Genomic DNA, 26,938 nt, shown 5'->3' on the forward strand with positions numbered 1-26,938 from the left:
CCTGGCCCTTCTTTCCCGCCCTTCCTCCCTCCCTCCTTCCCTCCCGCCGCTGTCGCTGCTTGCGTCTGCGCTCCGCGGGGAGCTCCCGGCGCGGCGATGGGGTCTCGGGCCTCCACGTTACTGCGGGACGAAGAGCTGGAGGAGATCAAGAAGGAGACGGGCTGTGAGTTGGGGTTGGAGGGGGGGTGGAAGGCGGCCGGGCGCCTCGGGCGGGGCTCGGGGCGACCGTCGCTGAGGTGGGGATCCGGGGTGTCGTGACTCGCGGTGGGGCGGGCGCCCTCGGCCGCTGCGGGCTGGAGGAGCCTGTTCGTGCAGCCCCGGGCTGTGGCTCCCGCGTTCTCCCCTTCCCCTCAGAAAAAGGGGGCGCGGACACCCCCTTTTCGCCCCCCCCCAGCTCCCTCCCTTTGGCTTTCTGCGGACCAGCCTCCCCCCACCCTCCTCCCCGCGAAGAGGCTTCCTGATCAGAAGGTAAAGCCTCGGCACAGCCAGTTCAGGAACTGGGCATTGGGTCCTGTGGAAAAGCCATTCCCTTGACGTTTTCTGGATCAGGATCGAAAACCACTGGTAACTGTGTGGGAATGACAGATTCTTGCCACACACTGGAAAAGGAAACTCAGAGAGCAAGACCGTATCGGAAGGTTTTGGAAGCCATGACCTGGTGCCTGGAGACCTTTTTAAATAATAAGGGGTCTGAGAGCGTGAACTTTGGGGAGATAAACAGTGAGCACCAATTTGCCACCCACTTTGAGCACACTAGCTGTCCTCATTTCATATGGACATCGATTACTTCTGGACTTCATGCAGTCACTGTTAAAATTGAATATACTCCAAACAGCCCTTCTGAGTTTGTACTAGGAAATTATATACATGGTCCAGTTTCTTCCTTTACCGGGACAAAGGAGCAACAGGGCTTTGGGAATTCGGAAGCACTGAAAAACACCTGCATACAGTTGAAAAATCTTGGATAAAGCAATGTGTCCTTAGGTATTAATGTGAGCCACAACTCCACTTCCGTGTGTGTGTGTGTGTGTGTGTGTGTGTGTGGTTAATTGTAGATAAGAGTCTCTTGGACTGGCTTGAAACTGATCTTCAGGTCTTACTTTCCTGAATAGCTAAGATTACATGTGTGAGCCACACCTCGACTTCTCAGTAATCTTTTATGGCCCTTGTTGAGTATAGTTATGTAAGCTCTTTGCTTCGTGATATGTCTTTGATAGTGATAACAAGTAAATCAGTGGTTCCTAGGCAAATAGTTCTGAGTACTGGGGTAATTCCCTCAGAGGAGTTCTGAGTAATTCTGGGAAGGGTGGCCTTGGATATAAAGGAAAAGCTACCTAGTGCTGTGTGACAAGTCCCACTTTCTAGAATCTTCAGTTTGGAGGAGACACCATCTACCTTACCTCTTATCAGATTGGTTTTTTCCTTCACTATGCCCTAACTTATGTCCATTAAACTTCTCCATAAAGACCTTTCAGCTTTGTTGACCTCACCACCAACTAACTAACTCAGTCCTTTTCACAGTTTTGAATGAATGGAGAAAATGCTTAGCTATAGTTACAGTTGATCTGTCACTTTATCTTATGATCATTTTATGACTTGCTCTGACCCCAGGACCAGTCAGTTTAGATTTAGCAAGCTTTTTATTACATTTTGTGGCCACGATCTCTGGCCCACACTTGTAACTGTAATGACACCAAGACTTAAAGCATTTGTGCTTAAAGTAGTGACATAATGAGGACGTGTAAAAACCTCAAGAGGAGCCGAGTGCTGGTGGCTCACACCTGTAATCCTAACTATTCAGGAGGCTGAGATCTGAGGATCACGGTTCAAAGCCAGCCCGGGCAGGAAAGTCTGTGAGACTCTTATCTCCAATAAACCACCAGAAAAACTAGAAGTAGCGCTGTGGCTCAAGTGGTAGAGCACTTGCCTTGAGCTGAAGAGCACAGGGTCAGTGCCCAAGCCCAGAGTTCAAGCCCCACGACCGACAAAAAAACAGCAACAAAACAAAAACCTCCTGAGGATGGGATAACTGTTTCTGCCTCAGAATGAAGAGAACAGTAATCCAATTCTGGTTCTTTACATCTCATCAAAAGAAAGGGCTTGCATTGCTGTAGGCCTCTGGGTTATTTCACCATGAGACTTGTGGACAAATGCAACTAAGTTTGTGTTGAAGAGCTGTTTTCCTGGTTACCAAAGAGTGACTCAAACATGAGGGCGATTCTTACCAAAGCCAATGCCAGTGTATGCATTGAGCAAGGAAACCTAGTGAAACAAGTACTTACTGAATCTTTGCTATGTGTGTTCAGTAATATACCAGGTTCTTGGAGCAGATGGTGACAAAAGACACCCACAGCCTAGTTGGGGAGATAAGTCCAAGAGAGTTATGATTAGCATCATGACATATGGAAGCTGAAATCATGCGGCGTCCACCTTCAGAGCTTAGGAAGAGAGAGTCTCTGAGTTGGCCTTGTAGAGATAGGAGTTGGGCCCTGGCGCATGCATGAGTGGATCAGATTTGGATTAATTGACCTTAGGGCATTTTGGGTGGCTTCCAGGAGCTCTCTCCTCTAGCCTGCTACAAAGTCATCCCTCCACCCCAGGAACTGAGGCATCAGTTTATGTTGTTAGTATTCATCAGCAGAGTTGTTGGATTTATTTTGTGTGTGTGTGTGGTTTATTTATGTATTTATGTATGTATTTATTTATTTATTTATGTTGGTCATGGGACTTGAATTCTAGGCCTGAGTGTTGTCCCTCAGCTCTTCAGCTCAAGGCTAGCGCTCTGCCACTTGAGTCACAGCACCACTTCCTGTTTTCTGGTGGTTTATTGGAGATAAGAGTTTCATGGACTTCCCTGCCCTGGCTGGCTTTGAACCTCCATCCTCAGATCTCAGCCTCCTGATTAGCTAGGATTACAGGCGTGAGCCACCAGCACCTGGCTGTGTGTGTGTGTGTGTGTGTGTGTGTGTGTGTGTGTGTGTGTGTGTGTGTGTGTGTGTGTGTGTGTGTGTGTGTGTGTGTGTGTGTGTGTGTGTGTGTAGTGTGTGTCTCTCTCTGGAGGCTAACTGGAGATAAGAGTCTCACAGATTTTACTGCCCGGCTTGTTGTTGTTGTTGTTGTTGTTTTAAAGACTTGTCTTAGCTAGGTGCTGATGGCTCATACCTGTAATCCTAGCTACTCACCATCTGAAGATCCTGGTTCAAAGCCAGCCCTGCAGTAAAGTCTGAGAGACTCTATCTCCAATAAACCACTCACAGTGCCAAAGTGGTGCTATGGCTCAAGTGGTAGAGCACTCTTGCCTTGAGCTAAAGAGCTGAGGGACAGCTGAGTGACAAAAAAAAAGAAAAAAGACACGTCTTGCTTTGCAGACTAAGCTGGTCTGGCACAAGAGCCCCTCCTGCTTCAGCCTTCCAAGCACTGGGATGCATTCATCTGGCCAGCTAGCAGAGTTTGTTTGTTCAGTACTGAGGTTTGAACTTAGGGCCTCACACTTCCCTAGGCAGGTTGCTCTTCCTCTTCATGTCCCCATCCCTTTTTTGCTATAGTTATTTTCTTGTAGGAGCTCTGTTTTCTTGCCCAGCGCTGGTGTGGACTTCCTCCTACCTTGCCTTATCTGAAATAGGTAAGAAGGAGATCTCACTAACTTTTCTACCTGGATTAACCTCCAAATCTTCCTGGTCTTGGTCTCCCAAGTAGCTGGGATTACAGGTATAAGTCAGTACCCTGTTGGAGTTGTTTTTTTAAGGCCATAATTTCAGGAGGATGTGAAAATTTCAAAGAATGAAAAATAACAGATAACCTGGAGACTGAGGTAGGGGGAGGAAGTTTGTCGTGTTTTTATTTGCCTCTCTTCAGAAAAGAATTTAGGGAGCTATCAACCATCACTTTAAGAACAAGTATATGATGTCTTTCTACTCCCTTTCCCAGTAAGAAAATGTATCATTACGGAGGAAAACTGACTTCATATTTAATAGAAAAGCTTTTCATAAGTATTGGTGGTTGTATTTTTCTTAAATTTAGTTTTATATATGTGTAGTTTAGCTGACATTTGAAATGCAGCCACTAAGTATTTGAAAAAATAATTATAGGTAGGAATTCCCTGGCTTTCATCATCTGTAAAGTGGGAATGGCAATTGTGTCTCTACTTTATCATTCTTATGCTCATGAGCAAAATAAATTAGTTATCTTAGAACAGGACCTGATATAATATACCATGTACAGGTAAACTATGTGTTTGGAACCATGGATGATGATCATCTTAGGGGAGAATTACCATTTGCTACGTATCAGTTATATAAAAACTGTTTAAGCTGGGCACTGGTGGCTCATGCCTGTAATCCTAGCTACTCAGGAGGTTAAGATCTGAAGATCCTGCCTGGGCAGGAATGTCCATGAGACTCTTATGTCCAGTTAACCACTAGAAAATGGGAAGTGGAGCTATGTCTCAAAGTTGGAGCCTGCTAGCCTTGCTCAGGGACCTGTGAGTTCAAACCCCACTACTGACAAAAACAAACAAAAAAGCTGTGTCCAAACTATTCCTGAGGCTGAGGCAGGAGGGTCATTTAAGCGCTGGAATTCAAGGCCAGCCTGAACAACACAAGACTCTATCACAAAAACAAAAATAACCCTAGGGCTATTTTTTAAAATTAATTAATTATTTTTTTTGTTGGTCATGGGGCTTGAACTCTGGGCCTGGGCGCTGTCCCTCAGCTCTTCAGCTCAAGGCTAGCTCTCTACCACTTGAGCCACAGCACCACTTCTGGTTTTCTAAGTGGTTTATTGGAGATAAGACTCTCATGGACTTTGCTGCCAGTGCTGGCTTTGAACTCAGTTGCTAGGATTACAGGTGTGAACCACCAGTGCCTGGCACCCTAGGACTATTTATTTTTTATTTTTTATTTTTTTGGGGGTCTGGTCGTGAGGCCTGAACTCTGGGCCTGGGCGCTGTCCCTCAGCTCTTCAGCTCAAGGCTGAATGCCACTGAGGCACAATGCCACTTCTGGCTTTTTTCTTTTTGCTTATGTGGTGCTGAGGAATCGAACCCAGGGCCTCATGCATGCAAGGCAAGCACTCTACCACTGAGCCACCTTTCCAGCCCCACCCTATGACTATTTAAAGGGGGAGTGACCACATTTTACACTTGTACTCTTTAAGTGGTCACCATCAGGAATCAAAAACTGATGTTGTTTTGCCAGCTTTATGGAAGGAAAACCAAAGGGATAAAAATCCTGGTAATGCCGGGTGCTGTAATCCTAGCTACTCAGGAGGCTGAAATTTGAGGATCACGATTCAAAGCCAGCCTGGGCAGGAAAGTCCGTGAGACTCTTAGCTTCAGTAAACTACCAGAAAACCAGAAGTGACACTGTGGTTCAAGTGGTAGAACACTTGCATGAATCTCTGGGTACCACTGACCAGAAAGGGAGGACCCCATGTCATTGACTGAGATGCCCTTAATGTCTAAGGGTCTGTCCTATAGAAGACCCTGCTGTCCTGTCTTTTATCTGCATGTAAATTCAGATAGCTAACATCTTTGGCCACTTTGGAGTTCTGTCATTTGTGGGGCTCTGTGCTTTTCTAGTTCTAGTGCAAAGTTTGATCCTCATCTATTGACAGGAAGGGGCAAAACCAGCTGGGCGCCGGTGGCTCATGCCTGTAATCCTAGTCACTCAGGAGACTGAGATCTGAGGAATGAGGTTCAAAGCCATCCCTGGCAGGGAAGTCCATGAGACTCTTTTTTTTTTTGGGTCCGGTCGTGGGGCCTGAACTCTGGGCCTGGGCACTGTCCCTCAGCTCTTGAGCTCAAGGCTAGCGCTCTACCACTTGAGCCACAGCGCCACTTCCGGCTTGTTTTTCTTTTTGCTTATGTGGTGCTGAGGAATCGAACCCAGGGCCTCAGGCATACAAGGCAAGCGCTCTACCACTGAGCCACCTTCCCAGCCCTCCATGAGACTCTTATCTCCAATAAACCACTCAAAAACTGGAAGTGACACCGTGGCTCAAGCAGTAGAGCGCTCAACTTGAGCTGAAGAGCGCAAGGACAGTTTCCAAGCCCAGAGTTCAAGCCCCACGACCGACCAAAAAAAAAGAAGAAGTGAGCACACATGTCCGGTTAGAGAAGAGGGCTGTGAGGGAGTGTGAAGCCCTGTGGCAGGGGACGTGGCTGTACAGTGGTTGTGTAGTTCCAGAGCATGGAGCGCTTACAGGCTTCTCCTGTTGAGGCCAGCAGCACTTACAAAAATAAAAGATACAAGCCCAAGCTGCCGCTGGTGGCTCACACCTGTAACCTAGCAACTCAGTAGGCTGGGATCTGAGGATCATAGTTCAAAGCCAGCCCAGGCAGGAAAGACCGTGAGACTCTCATCTCCAGTGAATCACCAGAAAACCAGAAGTGGTGTTGTGGCTTAAAGTGGTAGAGTGCTAGCTTTGAGCAAAAGAGGTCAGGGACAGTGCCCAGGTCCTGAGTTCAAGCCCCATGACTGACAAAGAAAAAAAAAAAAGGAGGGGGGGTATACATGTTGTACTGGGAGTGGTGGCTCTTGCCTGTGATCCCAGCGGTGGGAAGGCTTAGGCAGTAAGATGCTTCTTTCTGTATGTTATGAGTACTTGATGTACCATTGAGCCCCGTGTGTGTGTGTGTGTGTGTGTGTGTGTGTGTGTGTGTGTGTGTGTGTGTGTGTGTGTGTCCCGTGTGTGTGTGTGTGTGTGTGTGTGTGTGTGTGCTTTGAACAGTTTGAGAGCTGCAGCTATTAGAACTCTTCACCCCTGAATAGGAATTTTTTTCATGACCACAATACTATTACAACAAAAAAAGCAACAATAATTCTACAATATCTATTATTCAGTCCATGTTCAAATTTTCTTATTACAAGAAGATAGACTTGGGGCTGGGAAGGTGGCTCAGTGGTAGAGCGCTTGCCTTGCATCCATGAGGCTCTGCCTGGGTTCGATTCTTCAGCACCACATAAACAGAAAAGGCCAGAAATGGCACTGTGGCTCAAGTGGTAGAGCGCTAGCCTTGAGCTGAAGAGCTGAGAGACAGTGCACAGGCCCAAAGTTCAGGCCCCAAGACTGACCAAAAAAAATAGATTTTAGTTCTTTTTTGGTGGTGTTTTTGGGGTCCTGGTGACAACCCACAGCCTTGAACATGGTGGGCAAAGAGCTGTACCACTGAGCTACATCCCAGCTGGTCTGTTTATCCTATCAAACATCTCTTAAGTCTTTCAGTTCTTTAAAGGGTAGACCAGATCTTGTCGTGGTCATGTTTAGGGAAACATCCGGGTGTGGAACATTCTGTAATGTTAAGGGGTATCGTATCGGTATAAGCTTCCTCTTTATAATCTTTATCTGGAACTACCCACAATTGTAGTTGTATGTTTTACTTAGGTTATCTTCTGTGTTACGATTAGGATAAAAGCAAGGACAAAATATCCTTTATTCCCTTTTTGTTTCCATTCTTCTCTGGGCCACTCCATCTTCGTGCTTGGCACTTCAGTGGAATGCCTTCCTGCTTTGAGCGCTGGGAGTGATAATAGAAAGGGCTGTAGCTTGCTGGGTGTGGTATTTTATTCCTGTAATCCCAGCTATGCTGGAGACCAGCCTAGCAGAAACATGAGACCCTATTTGAAAAATGACTAAAAAGCCAAAAGGGACGAGGGTATAACTTGAAATAGAGCATCTGCCTTGCAAGCATGGGGCCCTGAGTTCAAACCCCAGTACTTCTGGGAGGAAGAAAAAGATTTCCTTATAGCTCAGTTTTTCCTGACACGGGGTCTCTTGATTATTAGCTATTTACATACACATTTGTGTTGAACATATTGGTAAACTATGAGTTTAAGTAGTGATACATTGACTTTCCCTCTAGACATTTCCTGTCTGTGTGTGTGAGAGTGTGTGTGTGTGCGGGCACGTGCATGTATACATGTGTCAATCTTGGGTCTTGAACTCAGCACTTGAGCACTGTCCTTTAGCTTTTTCCACTCAAAGCTAGCACCATTTGAGCCCAAGCTCTAGTGGCGTTTTTGGTGGATAGTTGGAGTGAGAGTCTCTCAGATTTAACTGCCCAGGCTGTGAACCATGATCCTGAGATCTCAGCTAATTGAGTAGCTAGGATTACAGGTGTGAGCAGCCAGCACCTGACTCATATGTTTTAAAAATGAACTTTTATTGTCATTAAGGTATTGTTCAGAGGAGTCACCATTTCACAAGTCAGGTAGGAAGTACAATTCTTTCTGGACAAATGTAGCCTTTGAGGCCTGGGGTCAGGTGAGGTAGGCTGGGGTGGAGTTCCTAAGGAAAGCGGTTTTGACTGGTAGAGTTTGGAGGAAGGTGGAGAGTAATTAGTTTAAGCAATAAAAATGTTCCTTCAGGCTCTCCTTGCCCAGGCTGTAATAATAGCTAACCTGGAGTGCTTACCCTGTGCCAGGTGCTTTGGCCAGCACTTTCAGGAGCCGCTCATAGCTTACGGTCCTGAAATGGGGTCAGATCTCCCTGCCTGACCCCCACCAGGGTGCTGGCTTTACCCAGTGCCCTTCACACATCAGCTTCCTCTAGCACGGGAGCCTGGCTGGTGCCGCGCTCCGGGAGTGACTAGGTCTCCTGAGGCTTCTGCTCACCTTCCAGCCCTGGGCCTAACAGAGCCACCTTTGAAGGCACAGAGGCCCCAGTGTGTCCTTTTACCCCAGCTCCAGCCTCCCCTCCTGTCCTGTTTACCTTCTTCCATTGTTCCCCCCAGTCCCCGCAGGTCACATGCTTTCTGGCTCTGGTCTTTTCTCCTGTGACCACTTGATTCTGTTGTTCTGTTCCTTCTGACTTCCAGTCTTGCCAAGGAGACTCACCTTATTTCCCAGCAATACCCTTTTTTTTTTTTTTTTTTTTTTTTGCATTTTCAGAGATTGACTGGGCACTTAGCAGTTGGCACCTCCTTTTCTTGATGATTTGTGCCTGAGTTTGCAGAGGAAATACAAAAGGGAGTGCAAAATAGCTTTCTTGCAGCTGTTATCCATGGTGGCTCGACCCTTCGCTCCCTTGGAACCCCCTCCTTCCCTGGAAACTCAGGGGAACCCACGGATCTCAGGCTGTTCCCAGGTTAGGGTAATCTGTGACCCAAAGGTCGGTCCTGAGGAAAGAGGTGATGTGTGTGAGGGGAGAGAACCTGTATGATAGGCCCCAACCTTTAATTCCATACCAGTTACCTACCCAGCATGCCCGCCCAAAATAGCCAACTAATTGGTAGGTAGGAGTGTTTAGTCAAAGCATTTTCAATAGCCTCTAGTTCAGGGTTTTGCATTGTGAAAGGCTCAGTTTCCTTTTTTTTTTTTTTGTCGGTCGTGGGGCTTGAACTCTGGGCCTGGGCGCTGTCCCTCAGCTCTTCAGCTCAAGGCGAGCGCTCTACCACTTGAGCTACAGCGCCACTTCCGATTTTCTGGTGGTTTATTGGAGATAGGAGTCTCACGGTCTCTCCTGCCCGGGCTGGCTTTGAACCGCGATCCTCAGATCTCAGCCTCCTGAGTAGCTAGGATTACAGGCGTGAGCCACCAGCGCCCGGTTCAGTTTCCTTTTAAATGAAGTTTGGCTTTGTATCTTGTTAAATCTTAACCATTTAACATTGAACACTTACGCTTTCCTCTCTCCTCTTCCTTCTTTCTCCCCCTCCCAAAGGGGGTGTGTGTGTGTGTGTGTGTGTGTGTGTGTGTGTGTGTGTGTGTGTGTGTGTGTGTGTGTGTGTGTGTGTGTGTGTGTGTGTGTGTGTGTGTGTGTGTGTGTGTGTGTGTGTGTGTGTGTGTGTGTGTGTGTTTTGCACCAGGGCCATACTTACTCATGTTGAGCTATAGCTATAGCTCTGGTCTCTTTAACACGTTACTGATTTAGCCTAAGCCTTGATTTCATTCCTCATAGTCGATTCCAGTTGGTCCTCATTTATTTCAGTGTCTCACTTCCTGCACTCTTTACCCTTTAACCTTTCTGCCCTGACACTCAAGAGTTGCAGCGTCCCCCACCTGAGGGTGGGTTGTAGGTGCTGCAGGGATTGGAGGCCCCTTTCCTGGCTAGAACTAATTGTGTGCTTTTTTTTTTAGTTTCCCACAGTCAGATCACACGCCTCTACAGCCGGTTCACCAGCCTGGACAAAGGGGAGAACGGGACTCTCAGGTAGGCAGCTCCTGGCTTGATTTCCCTCACAGAAACCAGAAACTCTGGCAGTGTTGGAATAGCTGCCTTTGTCCCAAGGGCAGACATGACAGGAGTCCATGATGCCCTGCTCTTCCAGCATCACTGTTCCGCAAGGAATTAAATAAGCAGAGCAGTGACACGCAGTATATCACTAGATGTTTGCTGCTCTGTTCCAACTTCTCTTAATTTATGTAGCCATCGTTGCAGTCTTAGTGAGTGGGTGTACTTTCAGGATTTCAGCTCTCTTTGCTAGCATTTTCCCACATCTCAATTTAATTTTGTTTTATTTTTGGGTGTACAGGGAATGAGACTTGAACCCAGGACCTCATATTCTTGCTTGGCTCTTTTGCTCATGGCTTGGTGCTCCATCACGTAAGCCACGTCTCCACTTTCAGCATTACCTAGTTAATTAGAGATGAGAGTCTCACAGATTTGTCTGTCCCAGCTGGCTTTGAACCATGATCCTCAGATCTCAGCCTTCTGAGCAGCTAGGATTATAGGTATGAGCCACCTGCCCCTGCCAGTAATGCCACATCTCTTTGCTAAACATTGCGTTTTATGAAGTTGATTCATGCCTAACACTAGGTTCTTATTCTCTCATCTCCTTAGCCAACTTATTCCTACCACACATCACTTCATGTATGCTTTTTTTTTTTTTTTTTTGTCAGTTGTGGGGCTTGAACTCTAGGTCTGGGCACTGTCCCTGACCTCTTCAGGTCAAGGTGAGCGCTCTACCACTTGAGCCACAGCACCACTTCCAATTTTCTGGTGATTAATTGGAGATACGATTCTTAAGGGCCAGGCGGTGGTGGCTCTTACCTACAATCCTAGCTCCCGAGGAGACAGATCTGAGGATTGTGGTTCAAAGCCAGTGGTTTGAAGCCAGCTGGGGCAGAAAAGTCCTTGTGAGACTCTAATTTCCAATTAACCACTCAAAAACTGGAAGTGGAGCTGTGGTCCAAAGTGGTAAAGTGCTAGCCTTGAGCAAAAAGAGTTCAAGGATAGGGCTCAGGCACCAAGTTCAAGCCTCAAGACTGACCCTCCCAAAAACAAAACAAAACAAAAAAAGAGTCTTACGGACTTTATTGCTCAGACTGGCTTCAAACCATGATCTTTGGATCTCAGCCTCCTGAGTAGCTAGGGCTAGGATTACAGGCCTAAGCCTGTCTTGACTACAGAGAGTTACTAGAGCATTGCTAAATGGCCTGCACACACGAGGCAGCCTCCCAGGACAAAGAATCATGCTGCCCTCCAGGTCAGTAGCACTGAAGTTGAGAAGCCTTGGTCCAGAGCAAATGTATGATCTCAGAGTAATATAATGCCATATTGTTTTGTGTGTGTATTTGTCTTATAGGCAAATGAAATATCTCCTTCCCATCACCTCCCACCCTAGCTCTCATTAGCAGCCCTTTTCATGCCGTAGGTTTCTAGGCTTTGTTCAGCTGGCATGTAGTAAAGCTGTGTGGTTGACTGGTGACCGGCCTGAAGCAGTTTAAGAGTTGTTTGGCGGTGCATGACTTCTCTCTTGTGCAGAAGCTAGATCTACAATACACTGCGACATGATAAATTATACAGGACCCTAGGCATTCTCGCAGTGATACGGAAGAAGAGTACTGTTAGGGGAGGAGCACAAAGGTACAATGCCTATGTGTCTCTGACCATATGAAATATTTATCAGAATGAACTCCAGGAAATGGAAACAAGAGGATTTTTCCCTTTGTTGTTGTTTTTGTGTATGTGTGTTTCTTCTCTTTCTGTCCTCTGTGTTTATGTGGCTTTGAAAGGATGAGGGGGAGGCCCAGAAATGGAGGGACAAAGGCTGAGCAAATGTAGCTGTGATCCTCCCTAGACACTATGCTGAAAATGAACTTGACAACTGGTAGGTGGGGATGGGATGGAAAAACGGGGAGAGAGAGAAGAAAGAAATGTACTCTTTAGGGGCTGGGAAGGTGGCTCAGTGGTAGAGCGTTTGCCTTGCATACCTGAGGCCCTGGGTTCAATTCCTCAGCACCACATAAGCAGAAAAAGCTGGAAGTGGCGCTGTGGCTCAAGTGGTAGATGCCTTGAGCTGAAGAGCTGAGGGACAGCGCCCAAGCCCAGAGTTCAGGCCCCATGATTGACCAAAAAAAAAAGAAATGTACTCTTTACCTCCCTTATAAATTGGTAACCCCTCTGTATATCACCTTTATAATAATAACATTTCTTTTTTAAAAGAGTTGTTTGGAAGTCTTCTAGCATGGATATGAAATGTAGCAGCAAGGAGAGAGTTACTCAGTCTCTGTGTATAATCGTTAGGCCAAAGAACAAAGGCTGTGTTTAGATAGCACCTTAGTAAACTTTTCTGTGCAAGTTTGCCTTAAATTGCAGTCCTCAAGATCTCAGCTGCTTCTTTTATTTATTCTTTTTGGTTGGTCGTGGGGCTTGAACTCTAGGTCTGGGCGCTGTTCCTCAGCTCTTCATCTCAAGGTGCACTCTACCACTTGAGCCACAGGACCACTTCCGGTTTTCTGGTGGTTTATTGGAGATAAGAGTCTCATGGACTTTCCTGCCTGGGCTGGCTTTGAACCCAGATCCTCAGATCTCAGTCTCCTGAGTAGCTAGGATTACAGGTGTGAGCCACCAGTGCCCAGCCAGATCCCAGCTTCTTGAGTAGCCAAGATTAAGATTACAAATGTGTACATCAGGCTCCCCCTCCCCATCACCCTTCCTTGTCATGGGGCTTGAACTCTGGGCCTTGGCGCTGTTCCTCAGCTCTTCAGCTCAAGGCTAGTGCTCAACCACTTGAGCCACAGAGCCACTTCCGGTTTTCTGGGGGTTTATTGGAGATAAGAGTCTCCTGGAAGCCGGGCGCTGGTGGCTCACGCCTGTAATCCTAGCTACTCAGGAGGCTGAGATCTGAGGATCGAGGTTCAAAGCCAGCCCGGGCAGGAAAGACCATGAGACTCCTATCTCCAATAAACCACTAGAAAACCAGAAGTGGCACTGTAGCTCAAGTGGTAGAGCACTCGCTGTGAGCTGAAGAGCTGAGGGACAGCGCCCAGGCCCAGAGTTCAAGCCCCACGACTGACCAAAAAAAAAAAAAAAAAAAAAGAGTCTCCTGGAGTTTACTGCCTGGTCTGGCTTACTTCAATCAACAGATCTCAGCCTCCTGAGTAGCTAGGATTACTGGCATGAGCCACTGGCACCTGGCTCTTTTTTTTTTTTTTTTTTTTGGTACTGTGACTTGAACTCGGTACTTCATACTTGCTAGGCAGGTGTACTACCACTTGAGCCATGCCTTTAGTCCTGTTATTTATCTTTCTGAGTTTAGTTTATTTTACTTAATAGGATGATTTCCATTTCTACAGTTCCATCCTTTTTTTCAGTGGGGGGAGATATTTTTTGGTACTAGGTACTGATTCAAGCCTGGACCTTGATTAGGCAAGCTCTCTACCACTTGAGTCAAGCCTCTAGCCCTTTTGTTTTAATTTGTCTTTGAGATGGGATCTTATTAACTGCTTAAGCTAGTCGCCTACTCTCAAAACTTCTGTCTCTGCCTCTGCAGTAGCTAGAATTATAGGCGTGAATCACCACACCCAGCAATTTCATTCCTTATGGCTGAGTAATATTCTATTGTGTATCTATAGCACATTTCCTTTATCCATTCATCCATTATCCATTCATGGGCACTTAGGCTGATTCCATAGCTTAGCTATTTTGAGTAAGGCAGCTGTAAACATGAGTGTACAGGTATTTCTATTGCTGTAATCCTTTAACTATGTTCCCAGGAGTAGTATAATAGTTCATATGGTAGTTCTATTTTTGATTTTCTGGTGGTTTATTGGAGATAAGAGTCTCATGGGCTCTTCTGCCCAAGCTGGCTTTGAACTGTGATCCTCAGATTTCAGCCTCCTGATTAGCTAGAATTATAGGCGTGAGCCACCAGGCACTGGTTGTTTGTTTTTTTTCCTCCGTACCAGTCCTGGCGCTTAAACTCAAGGTCTGGGCATTGTGTCTGAGCTTGTTTGTTCAAGGCTAGCACTCTACTACTTGAGCCACAGTTCTAGGTCCCACTTTTTTGCTTGTTAATTGGAGATAAGTGTTTCACGGACTTTCCTGCCCAGGCTGGCTTAGAACTGCAAGCCTCAGATCTCAGCTTCCTGAGTAGCTAGGATTACAGATGTGAGCCTTGGCACCTGCCTGGTATTTCTTCTTCTTCTTCTTCTTTTTTTAATCTCTTGAGGAGCCTTAAGTCAAAATGGTAATCATAAAAAAAAAAAAAAAAAAACAAAACCTAGCAACTGCTGCAGAAAATAGAGCAATAAGAGGGAAGGAACCTTTTTACACTATTGGTAGAAATGCAAATTGAGTGTACTCAGCCTCAAATTCTTTTCTTGAATGTAGATAATTAGGTGAGAGTTCATTTCCTAGATGTTTTTAGATCTTCAGAACAGATATGTCAACTTCTCCAAAATTTTGGCCCATATTCTAGTTCTGTGATGTTCGATACCTCCGGTTGTTCTCTCTGAACTTCATAAGTGAGAAGAAAATGGTGGTGTTCAAGAATGATTTACTAAGAAGTATCTGGGAGCTGGGAAGGTGGCTCAGTGGTAGAGTGCTTGCCTTGCATGCATGAGGCCCTGGGTTCGATTCCTCAGCACCACATGAGCAGAAAAAGCCAGAAGTGGCGCTGTAGCTCAAGTGGTAGAGCACTAGCCTTGAGCTGAAGAGCTGAGGAACAGTGCCCAGGCCCAGAGTTCAGGCCCCACAACCAGCCAAAAAAAAAAAAAGAGAGAAAAAGAAAAAAAGAAGCATCCGGTTTATTGACACAGCGTGTGTGTCAGAAGGTGGTCTAGCGAAGTCTGGCTTCTTCCACCCTGACTGCCGTCAGAAACACTTGACAGCTACTACCTTGCTCTTCCTTACAGTGATTTGGTATAATTGTCACAGAGGTAAATTTCGGGCGGTAATATTCTGGCAATGTTATACCCTCCTGATTACCTAAAGGAGTTCATACGAAGGCCAGTGAGCTCTAACTCAAGGTAATTCTCTTGGCAGCCGGGAAGATTTCCAGAGGATTCCAGAACTTGCCATCAACCCACTGGGGGACAGGATCATCAATGCCTTCTTTTCAGAGGGGTGAGTCCAAGCAATCTTTAGACCTCCTGCCTTTGGCTGAATCTAAGGTTGGGTCACCTCAGCCCAGATAGTGTTGAAAATCCCTAGTTTTGTCATATCTAGACTATCTCTTCTGTCTGTCCTCCTGGAAGTTTAAACGTCAACATGTCTAGGAGTCTATATTCAAAATTCTCTCTTTAATCCCTCTTTCATATGCATGACTTTAAAATATCTAAGTATAGGGGCTGGGAAGGTGGCTCAGTGGTAGAGCGCTTGCCTTGCATGCATGAGGCCCTGAGTTTGATTCCTCAGCACCACATAAGCAAAAAGAAAAAAGCCAGAAGTGGCCCTGTGGCACAAGTGGTAGAGCGCTAGCCTTGAGCTGAAGAACTGAGGGACAGCGCCCAGTCCCAGAGTTCAGGCCCCACGACCGGACCCCAAAAAAAAGAAGGGAACACAAAATATCTAAGTATACCTCATTGTAGGGGAGGCCTGGGAAGTGGTTTCAGGAGTTGTTAGGTTGAAATGACTTAACTTGCTGCCTGCTGCATAGTTCATAGCAGTGAGTTCAAGTCTTGGCTCTCCTAACTGTAGCCCTGGCAGCTACTTTAAATCCATTCTTTGGAATAAATATAGAAGTAAATTCAATTGACAACTGGCGTGGTTAAGTCCTGATACCTCTCAGTATCTAGCTTGTTTTTATCTTTTTTGGTGATGGTCCTAGATCTTGAACTCAGGGTCTGGGTAGTCTCCCTGAGCTTCTTTTGCTCAAGGCTAGCACTCTACCGCTGTGCCACAGCATTTCCAGTGTTTTTGGTAGTTTAATGTGGATTAGAATCTCCCAGAGTTCACTGCCCAGGCTGGCTTTGAACTGTGATCCTTAGATCTCAGCCTCCTAATTAGTGAGGCTTACAGGCATGAGCCATTGGTGCCTGGCTGGCTAGTCATTTTTTAATTAACTAATTAATTAATTATTGCTAGTTCTGGGGCTTGAACTCAAGGCTTGGGCACTGTTCCTGGTTATCACTCTACCACTTGAGCCACACTACCACTTGTGGTTTTTTCTGTGTATGTGGTACTGAGGAATCAAACCCAGGCTTCATGCATGTTAGGCCAGCACTTTACCACTAAGCCACATTCCCAGCCTAGCTAGTCATATATCTATCTATCTATATCTCAGCGCTTCGGTTCAGGGTGAGCCCTCTGCCACTTGAGCCATAGCAGCACTTCTGGTTTTCTGGTGGCTTATTGGAGATCAGAGTCTCACGGACTCTGCTGTCTGGGCTGGCTTTGAACCAGAACCCTCAGATCTCAGTCTCTGAGTAGCTAGGATTACAGGTGTGAGCCACTAACACCTGGCCTGGCTAGTCATTTTTATGTGGGAATAATAGTAGCCTCATGCCCAAGCTTGGCATGAGGCTTACATTGAGACATGTGGAAAAAGAAGTTATTAAATGCAACTTCAGGTTACCCCAGCCAAGAAATAATCACCTGAGGGCTGGTATTACAACTGGATGGGGAAGGGCTTTGCTTGATGTGTGTGAGCACTGTGCCAAAACAATAACAAAAATCACCCTGATTGATAACATGATATGTTTGTTGATCTTTCCTCGTCAGAGAGGACCAGGTAAACTTCCGGGGATTTATGAGGACCTTGGCTCATTTCCGACCCATTGAAGATAATGAAAAGAGCAAAGACGTCAATGGACCAGAACCACTTAACAGCCGAAGCAACAAACTGCACTGTAAGGAGTTAGAGTCATCTGGCTTAAAATGTTTGCTTCTTGTTTCTTGTAAATCATTTATTTCCTCATTCATTCATTGAACACATTACCTTTACAAGAGCCAAATGTTTAACTGCTCTCATACTGGAACTAAACTGTCTAAGTTTAAATCCCACCTGTAGTACTCTTTGGCCATGTACTTTTGGCAACTTACTGAAGATCTTTGGGCCTCAGCTTTGTTTTTTTGTTTTTTTGTTTTTTTTTCTGTAAAGTGGGATAGTAAGGAATTCTGACTGGGGGCTGTTGGGTCATACCTGAAATCCTAGCTACTCAAGAGGCTGAGATCTGAGGATCGCAGTTCAAAGACAGCTGAGCAGGAAAGTTCATGAGACTCCAATTGACCACCAGGAAACTGGAAGTGGAGCTATGGTTCAAAGAGGTAGAGTGCTAGCCTTGAACAAAGAGCTCAGAGGACAGTATCTAGGCCCTGACTGACCAAAAATAAAGGAGATTCTGCATGAAGATATTATAGGGGGCCTGGGAAGGTGGCTCAGTGGTAGAGTGCTTGCCTTGCATGCCTGAGGCCCTGGGTTCGATTCCTCAGCACCACATAAGCAAAAAGAAAAAAAGCCGGAAGTGGTGCTGTGGCTCAAGTGGTAGAGTGCTAGCCTTGAGCTGAAGAGCTGACGGACAGCGCCCAGGCCCAGAGTTCAAGCCCCAGGACTGGACCAAAAAAAAAAAAAAAAAAAGATATTATAGGGATTAATGCAGGTCAAGGCCCGTGACAGACCAAAAATAAAGGAGATTCTGCATGAAGATGTTATAGGGATTAATGCAGGTCAAGGCCTTCAAACAGGGAAATGGGAGTAGCTTGTGGAGTGTTTCCTGTGTGTCAGGCGCTGGGAAAGTTGTCAGTCAGTAGCATGCCCCAGGCCCACCTGTAAGGAATCCCAGCAGTCTCCTGCCCATCTTAGAATGGGATAGATACTGCATATGACTCAAGTAGGAGCCAACAGTGAGGTTAGCACAAGCTTTCGTTTTTGCCCCTGTGAACTCTCACCTCTTCTCTCTCTGGATCATTGGAGATTTCCCTTCGGCTCTTATTGGGTCATGTGATATTGCCCAATCCCCTTACAACACTTGTACAGGAGGTTGAAATTCAGTTTCTATTTTCCTTCCACACATGTTGAAATTGAAATGGGAGGAAACTGGCCCCAGGCCTTCTCTTACAAGAGTTCAGGGTGCTTTACAGCGGTCTGGGAAGCCACAGAATTAAGTGGGAGCCATCATTTAAAGAGATGATTTAGCCAAGTGTCAATGCCTCATGCCTATAATCCCTAGCTACACAGGAGGCTGAGATCTGAAAACTGCAGCTTAAAGCCAGCCTGGGCAGTAAAAAGCTGTGAGATTCTTATCTCCAAATAACCACCAAAAAAGCAGAAAGTGAAGTTGTGGCCAAAAAATATAGAAAAAAAGAAAAGCTCAGGGACAGTGCCTAGGCCCTCAGTTTCGGCCCCAAACTGGAACCAAAAAAGAGAGAGATGATTTAAAGAAAACTGAAAAGGTTTGAGGTACTCAATCAAATACAAGTAAATTTACAGGATATCATGCTATAAGTTTATATGCTATAAACTTTGGAAAATTATTCTATTGGTGGGTCCTGGCTGTGTTCTCAGCAGTGGTGTGAGTTCACTCCTCTGCTACTATATTAGGCAGTTTGAGAAGTACTGAAATACTTCTTGTTGGGTAGGGTAGCTTTACCACAGTACCATGTTACTTAAGGAAGAGCCAAAAACTGAAGTATAAAAAAAATTAAATTCAGAAACAACAGAATTTTAATGAATTTTTTCAGATTTATAGGATACTTGATTATCTATCTATTTATCTTTATTTATTCTTTTCTTTTTTTTGTGTGTGTCTGGTTGTGGGGCCTGAACTCTGGGCCTGGGCGCTGTCCCTCAGCTCTTCAGCTCAAGGCTAGCACTCTACCATTTGAGCCACAGCGCCACTTCCAGCTTTTTTCTTTTTGCTTATGTGGTGCTGAGGAATCGAACCCAGGACCTCAGGCATGCAAGGCAAGCGCTCTACCACTGAGCCACCTTCCCAGCCCCTATCTTTATTTATTTATTTATGTATGTTTGTCATGGGGCCTGAACTCTGGGCCTGGGCACTGTCCCTCAGCTCTTCAGCTAAAGGCAAGTGCTCTAACACTTGAGCCTGGCACCTGGCGAAAACTTGATTTTTACCAGTGAGATCCAATGTTTTTCTTTTTCTTTTTTTTTGGGGGGGGTTGGTCGTGGGGCTTGAACTCTGGACTTGGGGCACTATCCCTCAGCTCTTCAGCTCAAGGCTAGCGCTCTACTGCTTGAGCTACAATGCCACTTCTTGTTTTCTAGTGATTTATTGGAGATAAGAATCTCACAGACTTTCCTTCCCTGGGCTGGCTTTGAACTGTGATCCTCAGATCTCAGCCTCCTGAATAGCTAGGATTACAGGCGTGAGCCACCGGTGCCTGGCCCTCCAATGTTTTTCTTTCGAGACTAAATACTGTTTGAGGCAAGGCCTAGTGTCTATGGTTTGGTGAGTGTTTTAGCATGCATTTAGTGTGTTTGCCTGGTCCTTTCATTAATATGATCAGAAAATTGTTAGCTATAAAAGTTAGCTATAAAGCTAGGCACCAGTGGCTCAGGCCTGTAATCCTAGCTATTCCAGAGGCTGAGATCTAAGTTTTGTGGTTCAAAGCCAGCCTGGGCAGGAGTCTCTCTGAGATTCTTATCTCTAGTTAATCACCAGAAAACTGGAAGTGGCGCTGTGGCTCAAGTGGTAGAGCGCTTGCCTTGAGCTGAAGAGCTGAGGGACAGTCCCCAGGCCCAGAGTTTAAGACCCATGACTGACAGACAAACACCCACACACAGCTATAGTAGAAAGTCATAGAAAGTTATAGAAAAGATACATTATGTATGTATGTATGTATATGTGCTGGTACTTGGGCTTGAACTAAGGTTTTCTAGCTTAGCTTTGTTTGCTTAAGGCGGTTGCTGTACCTCTTCTACTCTGACTTCTTGGTGGCTTATGGGATATTTGAGTCTCAATGCCTTTTCTGCCCAAGCTGGCTTAAAATCTTGATCTGTTTTCTCAGTTTTCTTAGTAGCCAGGATTACAGTAATCAGCCACCTACACCTGTTCTCCCTTCTGTTCTTGAACTATTCTTTTCTCCTGAGCCAGTTCTATCTATAACATGAGCATTTCTTCTGAAAAGTTCTTCCTTCTGCTCAGGCACAAGTATGTACCTATAATCGCAGCTAATTGAGGGACTAAGGTGGGAGGATTATGAGTCCAGGAGTTTGAGGGAAGCATGGGCAGTATCGTGAGGCTCCATCTCAAAAAGAAAGAAAGGAGTTAAGACAAAGAAATTTTCCTTTGCTTGACCTGAAATGTTTCCATGACCCTCACTGCATAAATTTTCTACATGACAAGATTTCATATATTTAAAGATAAATCTGTAACCCAGTCTTTCTTTCTTCTTTTTTTTTTAAATTTGGCTTCATGCCAGTTCTTTCAAAGTCTTCCTTAAAGGCAGCTAAAGAGAGTGCTTGTGGATATAAAGTCTCATATTTACAAGTTAAAAAAATTCTGTAGATTAGTTTCACAATATAAATATATTTAATATTGAACTTAAACTGAAACATTGAAAAGTGGCTTTTTTTTTTTTTTTTTTTGTCAGTCGTGGGGCTTGAACTTTGGGCCTGGGCGCTGTCCCTCAACTCCTCAGCTCAAGGCGAGAGCTCTCTAACACTTGAGCCACAGCGCCATTTCCAGTTTTCTGGTGGTTTATTGGAAATAAGAGTCTCATGGAGGGGCTGGGAAGGTGGCTCAGTGGTAGAGTGCTTGCCTTGCATGCATGAGGCCCTGGGTTCAATTCCTCAGCACCACATAAGCAGAAAAAGCTGGAAGTGGTGCTTGGCTCCAGTGGTAGAGCGCTAGCCTTGAGCTGAAGAGCTGAGGGACAGTGCCCAGGCCCAGAGTTCAGGCCCCATGACTGGGAAAAAAAAAAAAAAGAGTCTCATGGACTTTCCTGCTTGAGCTGGCTTTGAATTGCGATCCTCAGATCTCAGCCTCCTGAGTAGCTGGGAATACAGGCGTGAGCCACTGGTACCCAGCTTTTTTTTTTTTTTTTTAACTAAAATTCAGCTGGGCACGGTGAAGTGATTGAGACAGAAGAATCTCAATGGTTTTAGGCCTACCTGGACTATAAAGCAAGATGTCTCAAAAAAATATTTTTTCTGGGCTGTGCCCTGCTTTCTCATGCCTGTAATTCTAGCTACTCAGGAGGTTAAGGTCTGAGGTTCACAGTTCAAACCAGCCTGGCAGGAAAGTCTGTGAGGCTCTTTTTTTTTCCATCATAGGTCTTGAACTCAGGGCCTGAGCACTGCCCCTTGGCTTCAAGGCTAGTGCTCTACTACTTAAGCCACAGCACCATTTCTCATTGACTTTCCTGCCTGGCCTGGCTTTGAACTGGAATCCTCAGTAGTTAAGATTACAGATGGGAGCCACTGGCACCTAATTAATATTCTTAATGGTATTTTTTTCTTCTAACCAGTCCTATATGGTATGAAACCCTGGCCCTGAACTTTCCCAGCTTGCTTGCTTGGATCCACTATACCACTTGAGTCATGTCTCTAGCCTGGCTTTTAGGAATTTTAAGGATTTAGGTGGGGAGGGAAAGTGGGGCTAGAAGTATGGCCTAAGTGTATAATAACAGCCTCACAGAGCAGGAATGCCTGAATTCAAACTGCAGATGGCTCACATCTCAGCTACCTGGGAAGCTGAGATTGGAAGATTGCAGTTTGCAGCCAGCCTGGACAGTAAAGTTCATGGGGCTTTTTATTCATAATTAAAAGCCCTATAAGTAATGATGATCAAGTCAGCAAGTCTAGTGCTGCCCTTCGGTCTATTGTCCTTTATGTGGAGCTCCTGGAGAAGGGGCACAATAGTTTCCACTAACATCTGCATTTCCCTTCCAGTTGCTTTTCGACTATATGATTTGGATAAAGATGACAAGATCTCTCGTGATGAGTTGTTACAGGTATGTGGGAGAGTTCTGGCACAATTTGTGTTTTGGATGCTGACTGCTGATCTTTTTCTTTTCTTTTCTTTTCTTTTAAGTTTATTTTTTATTTTTTGGCCAGTCCTGGGTCTTGAACTCAGGGCCTGGGTACTGTCCCCAAGCTTCTTTGTGCTCAAGGCTAGCACTCTACCACTTGAGCCATAGAACCACTTCTGACTTTTTTTGAGTAATTTATTGGAGCTAAGAGTCCCATAGACTTATTTGCCTGGGCTAGCTTTGAACCGTGATCCTCAGATCTCAGCCCGGAGTAGCTAGGATTAAAGGTGTGAGCCACCAGTGCCCGGCTTACTGCTGATTCTTGTGGCAGAATTGCTCCTTCCTTCAGTCAGCGCTGACTTCACACCTGCTTTGTGCAGAGTCCTGCCAGAGATCAAAGGCTGAGCAGATGACCTGGAAATGGCTCCGAGAGTCTTCACAGATGGATGTCACCACCAGTTACATGCCAACTTGCAGATATGGTTAGACTTGATGTGAGTCAAAGCAGTGCTGTTGTGCCAGTGTGAGCCGTGTTGACCATGCTGGTCCTTTGTCCATCCTGTGAACATTGCCCTGCCTCCTATGAGGAGTGATTGGCATTTTGTCACTGGCTCTGCTGCTTACAATGTTTTCTCACCTTGTTTGCTTTTTCCAGTAATGCTATACCACTCAAACCATGTAACCAGCCCAGCTTTTTGCTGGGGATGGAGCCTTGAGGACTTCTTTGTATAGGCTGGCTTTGAGCTGCAATCCCGCTCTTAGCCTGCTGAGTAACTACATTTTTCTTTTTTTTCTTTTTTGTCGGTCATGGGGCCTGAACTCTGGGCCTGGGCACTGTCCCTCAGCTTTTCAGATCAAGGCCAGCACTCTACCACTTGAGCCACAGCACCACTTCCAGCCTTTTCTGTTTATGTGGTGCTGAGGAATTGAACCCAGGGCCTCATGCATGCGAGGCAAGCAAGCACTCTACCACTGAGCCACCTTCCCAGCCCTGATTAACTAGATTATAGACAAGATCCACCTGGCTTATAAAATTATTTTCCTATCCTCCTCGTGCTAAGCAGCAGTCTACAATTCAGAATAATTGGATTAGCCAGGGCCAGGGGCTCACACTTATGATCTTAACTAGTCAGGAAGCTGAGATCAAAGCATCTCCATTTGAAGCTAGCCTAGGCAGGAAAGTCCCCCGGAGATTCTTCTCCAATTAACCAACAGAAAATCAGAAGTGGGCTGTGGCTCAAAGATACTCAGGGACAGTGGTTAGGCCCTGAGTTCAAGCCCCATAACAACAAATTTGATTGAGATGTAAAGAAACTGCGGTTTGAAGATGGATTCATCTTCCTGGCCATTCACACTTAAGGAAGATGGTAATGGCTTGGCCTAAACAATCTTTGGTGGTACATCTGGGCTTACAGTGTACGACTTCCACCATTTTTCAGCACTGGATGGTTAGTGCAATAGAAGTCATTTTTGGGTTTCATCTGCCAAAGAGTCCATCTTTTCCCACTTCTCAGAGTTACATTATGAAAGTTGCTCATTTTGTTCAAGGAAACAATTTTGGATACATGTAAGTGTTGCTGGGGGTTGGACTTGGAGCCATGTTCACGCTAGGCAGTGTTCTTCCACAAGCAGTATCCCTGCCTTGTTTATTTATTTATTTATTTTCTTTTCTATTAGCCTGGCTGATAGGCCAGGCTCAATTTTCCCTCAGCCCCCTGAATTACCTTCAAGGATGTTTATGGTTTTTTGTTTTTTATTTTTTGTCAGTTGTGGGTCTTGAACTCTGGGCCTGGACACTACCCCTCAGCTCTTCAGTTCAAGGCTAGAGCCCTACCACTTGAGCCACAGCGCCACTTCTGGCCTTTTCTGCTTATGTGGTACTGAGGAATCCAACCCAAGGCCTTATGCATGTAAGGCAAGCACTCTACCATTGAGCCACCTTTCCAACCCCAAGGATGTTTATGTTTTGTGGGCCATACCCAAGGAGTACTGACTTAATAATGCACCTCTTCACAGAGGACTGCATTTTGCTGGGATTCCAGGGAGCTGTATTAAGCTAACTTCCATTAATAGTTTGCCTTCCCTGTAATAAGACATTTAGGGATAGGGCACTTAGTCTGATACAATACCTGTGGAATTGCCAGGATCTTCTGCTGTGTTCTTGTTCTTGCATCCATCACACATGTTATGGCTTCAGAATGGCTGCCGAGCACCAGACATTCTATCTACATTCTAAGCAGGAAGAATGGAGGATTCGCAAAATGCAAAGGACTCTCCCTTAGTGAGGCATTTGACCTTGCCTGTGTTCTGCTCACGTAGGGATGTGAAGAATGGCCTAGATAAGCAGAGGAGAGTTGGAGCCCGCAAACTTCAGAGAATCACAGGCGAAGAGGAATCGGGTGGTCCCTCTCCAGGACCCCTGTAATTGCAGATTCTTGGTCTTGTAGGTGCTACGCATGATGGTTGGAGTGAATATCTCAGACGAGCAGCTGGGCAGCATCGCAGACAGGACCATCCAGGAGGCCGATCAGGATGGAGACAGTGCCATATCTTTCACAGAATTTGTTAAGGTCAGTCATTCGCCTCTTGATTTCAAGTTCAATTCTACTGCAGAGGGGGGCCGGCAGGGGATCAGGGGCTGGTGCTGAGAATCGTTTTGTACTTCATAGCTCAATATGTTTTTTCTTTGTGTCTTTTTTGTTTTTTTTAACAGGTTTTGGAGAAGGTGGATGTGGAACAGAAAATGAGCATCCGATTTCTTCACTGAAGGACAAGAGACCAAGCTGTTCTTGCTTTCTAGTATTTAAGAACTGGAACATAGGCATCTCCTGCCCGCCAGCCCCACATCCACCCACCAGCCCCCTTCTCCCAGAGAACTACTGCTGTTGCATGACAACCCCAAATCTGTGCTGTCCACACAAGCCTGCCTTTGGTCTATAAACAGGGCATTACAGAATGGTACCCCCACCCCACCCAGTCTATTTCTGTTCAATATCCATGCACCGTTCTCCACTTAGAAATACCACCTTCCTCTCTCTGCTGCTGACACTCCTCCTCCAAGCATTGTGAGACAGTGTGAGAGGGACTCGCACCAAGAACCAGCCAGCAAAGCTCTCACTGGATGTAGACTAGCCACGCTGCCTCCCCTCCAGTGAAGCTCCACCGTCCCCTGCGTCCTTGTATGTGCCCTTTGTGCCCTACTTGCTTGTCATTCCACCTACCACCCAATAGTCTTTCAGCTTTCCCCTGCTTTTTACTGAGCCTCAAATCCCTCGGTACTACTTGGCACCCAAGCTATGCCTGTTCAATCTCTTTCTGACTTGGCAGGATGGTTCGGTGGTCTGGCAGTTTTTAATCTACCTTCATTGAATGGTTAATGGATCTCTGGACGTTGCCTTTCCAGGAGCTTTCAGTCACCAACTCTCTTGGAAGAATGTGAGCCTTTCTTAGTCCCTTGCCCTGTTGTGTCATCAAAAGGCTTCCAAGTGGAAAGGCGGCCTTGTCGGGAAGAGCAGAGCTGTGTCCTAGGTGACGTTCCTGGTCAGTGTACTGCTGGCTTCTGATTCTCAACTTCATATACCCGCATCCGTCCTCTTGTGAGGGCAGTGTTGACTGTTCAGAAAATTGTCCTGCCTGTGAGTTTGCTTAGCTTTGGGACATTGTCACCACTACCATGGCTGCTCTTGACAGTATGCTCGGGAACCGTCTTGTGGCCTTTTTTTTAAACATGGATGCCCTGGGAAGCTACTCTGCAGAGTGGGTTATTCCTCAGTGTTGCATGCCCTGAATTCATTTCCATTTCATAGGCCCAAGCAGAAAGGCTAGTGCTACAGAAGTGCCTAACTTATCCCAGTCCAAAACAATTGAACGTTGTGTCTTGAAGGTTTGCACACAAAGTTTTTACGAATTTTACACATGGGCAAATTCCAGTGCTGGAAGCCATAGTCAGCTTCTACTACACATCCAAAGCATTGAATGTACTCAGTCATTAGCTGCCTGGTTACATTCGTTTCCTTGCTCCTAGAGTGGACCACTGCAAATCCCTCAGAAACAAGAGGTCTGGCACTGGTGGCACAACCTAAGGTGGCATTCGAGGTGTTTAAGGGAGCCATAGCAACTGTTCTTTTACTGCCAGAGTTAACTTAGTTTAGACTTAATTGGATCAGCTGATTGCTGCCCCGTATGTATGAGTATTTATTCATATATCTGTCCTTGGCTAATGTTCTCTGATTTACTGCTTCCTTGCTTGCCTGCTTGTGTCCTTGCTTTGAAAAACAATTCTTTGGGAAAACAGTTGCTTTAAGAAAAAAAAAAATCCACTGCAAAGGGAATGGTGGAGAATAGATGAATGGCTAGGCTGGAAGGCTCAAGTAGAAATGAATGAGGAATTGTTAATGGAGTGGCAGTCTTACTCTGTGATCCAGTGATGTTACATCACAATTGTATAAAAGGGAATTGTCTGGTTGATTTTTTTAGCAAGGTACTTCAGAGACTCTTATTTGAATATTTAAAGTTCCCCCAAATTATGGCTTTCGTTCCCTTTGGCTGTAGTGCAGTGTTTCAATCCACAGTTGTGCCTTATTGTATTCTTTGACCCATCAATAAATACTCGTGGTTAAAACAAAATAAGCTGGTTGATTGTGTGTTTTGCAAGAATTTTACTTGAAGTGACTTTCAAGTTTGAAATCACCAAAGGTGTCTCCTTGTGCTGGCCAATGCAGGTGTCTGATGCTGACACCTAGGCCTGGGAATTAGAAGCATTCACCCCTAGGGCGCATACTGACTGTTTCTAGGCACAGATTTATCAGCCTTGATCTTTCGCATTCATTCCATATAAGATGCAACT

General features: G+C 45.7%; 1 protein-coding gene across 1 annotated transcript; it reads left to right on the forward strand.

Annotated features, from left to right (window-relative positions):
- The first annotated feature begins 6 nt into the window (after positions 1–6).
- Positions 7–26,721, forward strand: Chp1 (calcineurin like EF-hand protein 1). The gene is made up of 7 exons (XM_070005837.1): positions 7–163; positions 10,074–10,146; positions 15,205–15,285; positions 16,882–17,009; positions 22,013–22,074; positions 24,540–24,662; positions 24,806–26,721. The coding sequence occupies exons 1-7, from the start codon at positions 97–99 to the stop codon at positions 24,857–24,859; spliced, it is 588 nt and encodes a 195-aa protein (XP_069861938.1). The 5' UTR covers positions 7–96; the 3' UTR covers positions 24,860–26,721.
- The last annotated feature ends 217 nt before the right edge of the window (positions 26,722–26,938 follow it).

Source organism: Dipodomys merriami, unplaced genomic scaffold (assembly GCF_024711535.1).
Source record: "Dipodomys merriami isolate MVZ:Mamm:240054 unplaced genomic scaffold, mDipMer1.0.p SCAF_69, whole genome shotgun sequence".
Taxonomy (NCBI): Eukaryota; Metazoa; Chordata; class Mammalia; order Rodentia; family Heteromyidae; genus Dipodomys; species Dipodomys merriami.

Bases quoted from the DNA above. Each gene is read 5' to 3' on its own strand.
- Chp1 (XM_070005837.1), top strand. From the start codon at position 97: ATGGGGTCTCGGGCCTCCACGTTACTGCGGGACGAAGAGCTGGAGGAG. The intron at 10,147-15,204 runs GTAGGCAGCTCC...TTCTCTTGGCAG, and splicing joins GGGGAGAACGGGACTCTCAG to CCGGGAAGATTTCCAGAGGA. The intron at 24,663-24,805 runs GTCAGTCATTCG...TTTTTTTAACAG, and splicing joins CTTTCACAGAATTTGTTAAG to GTTTTGGAGAAGGTGGATGT.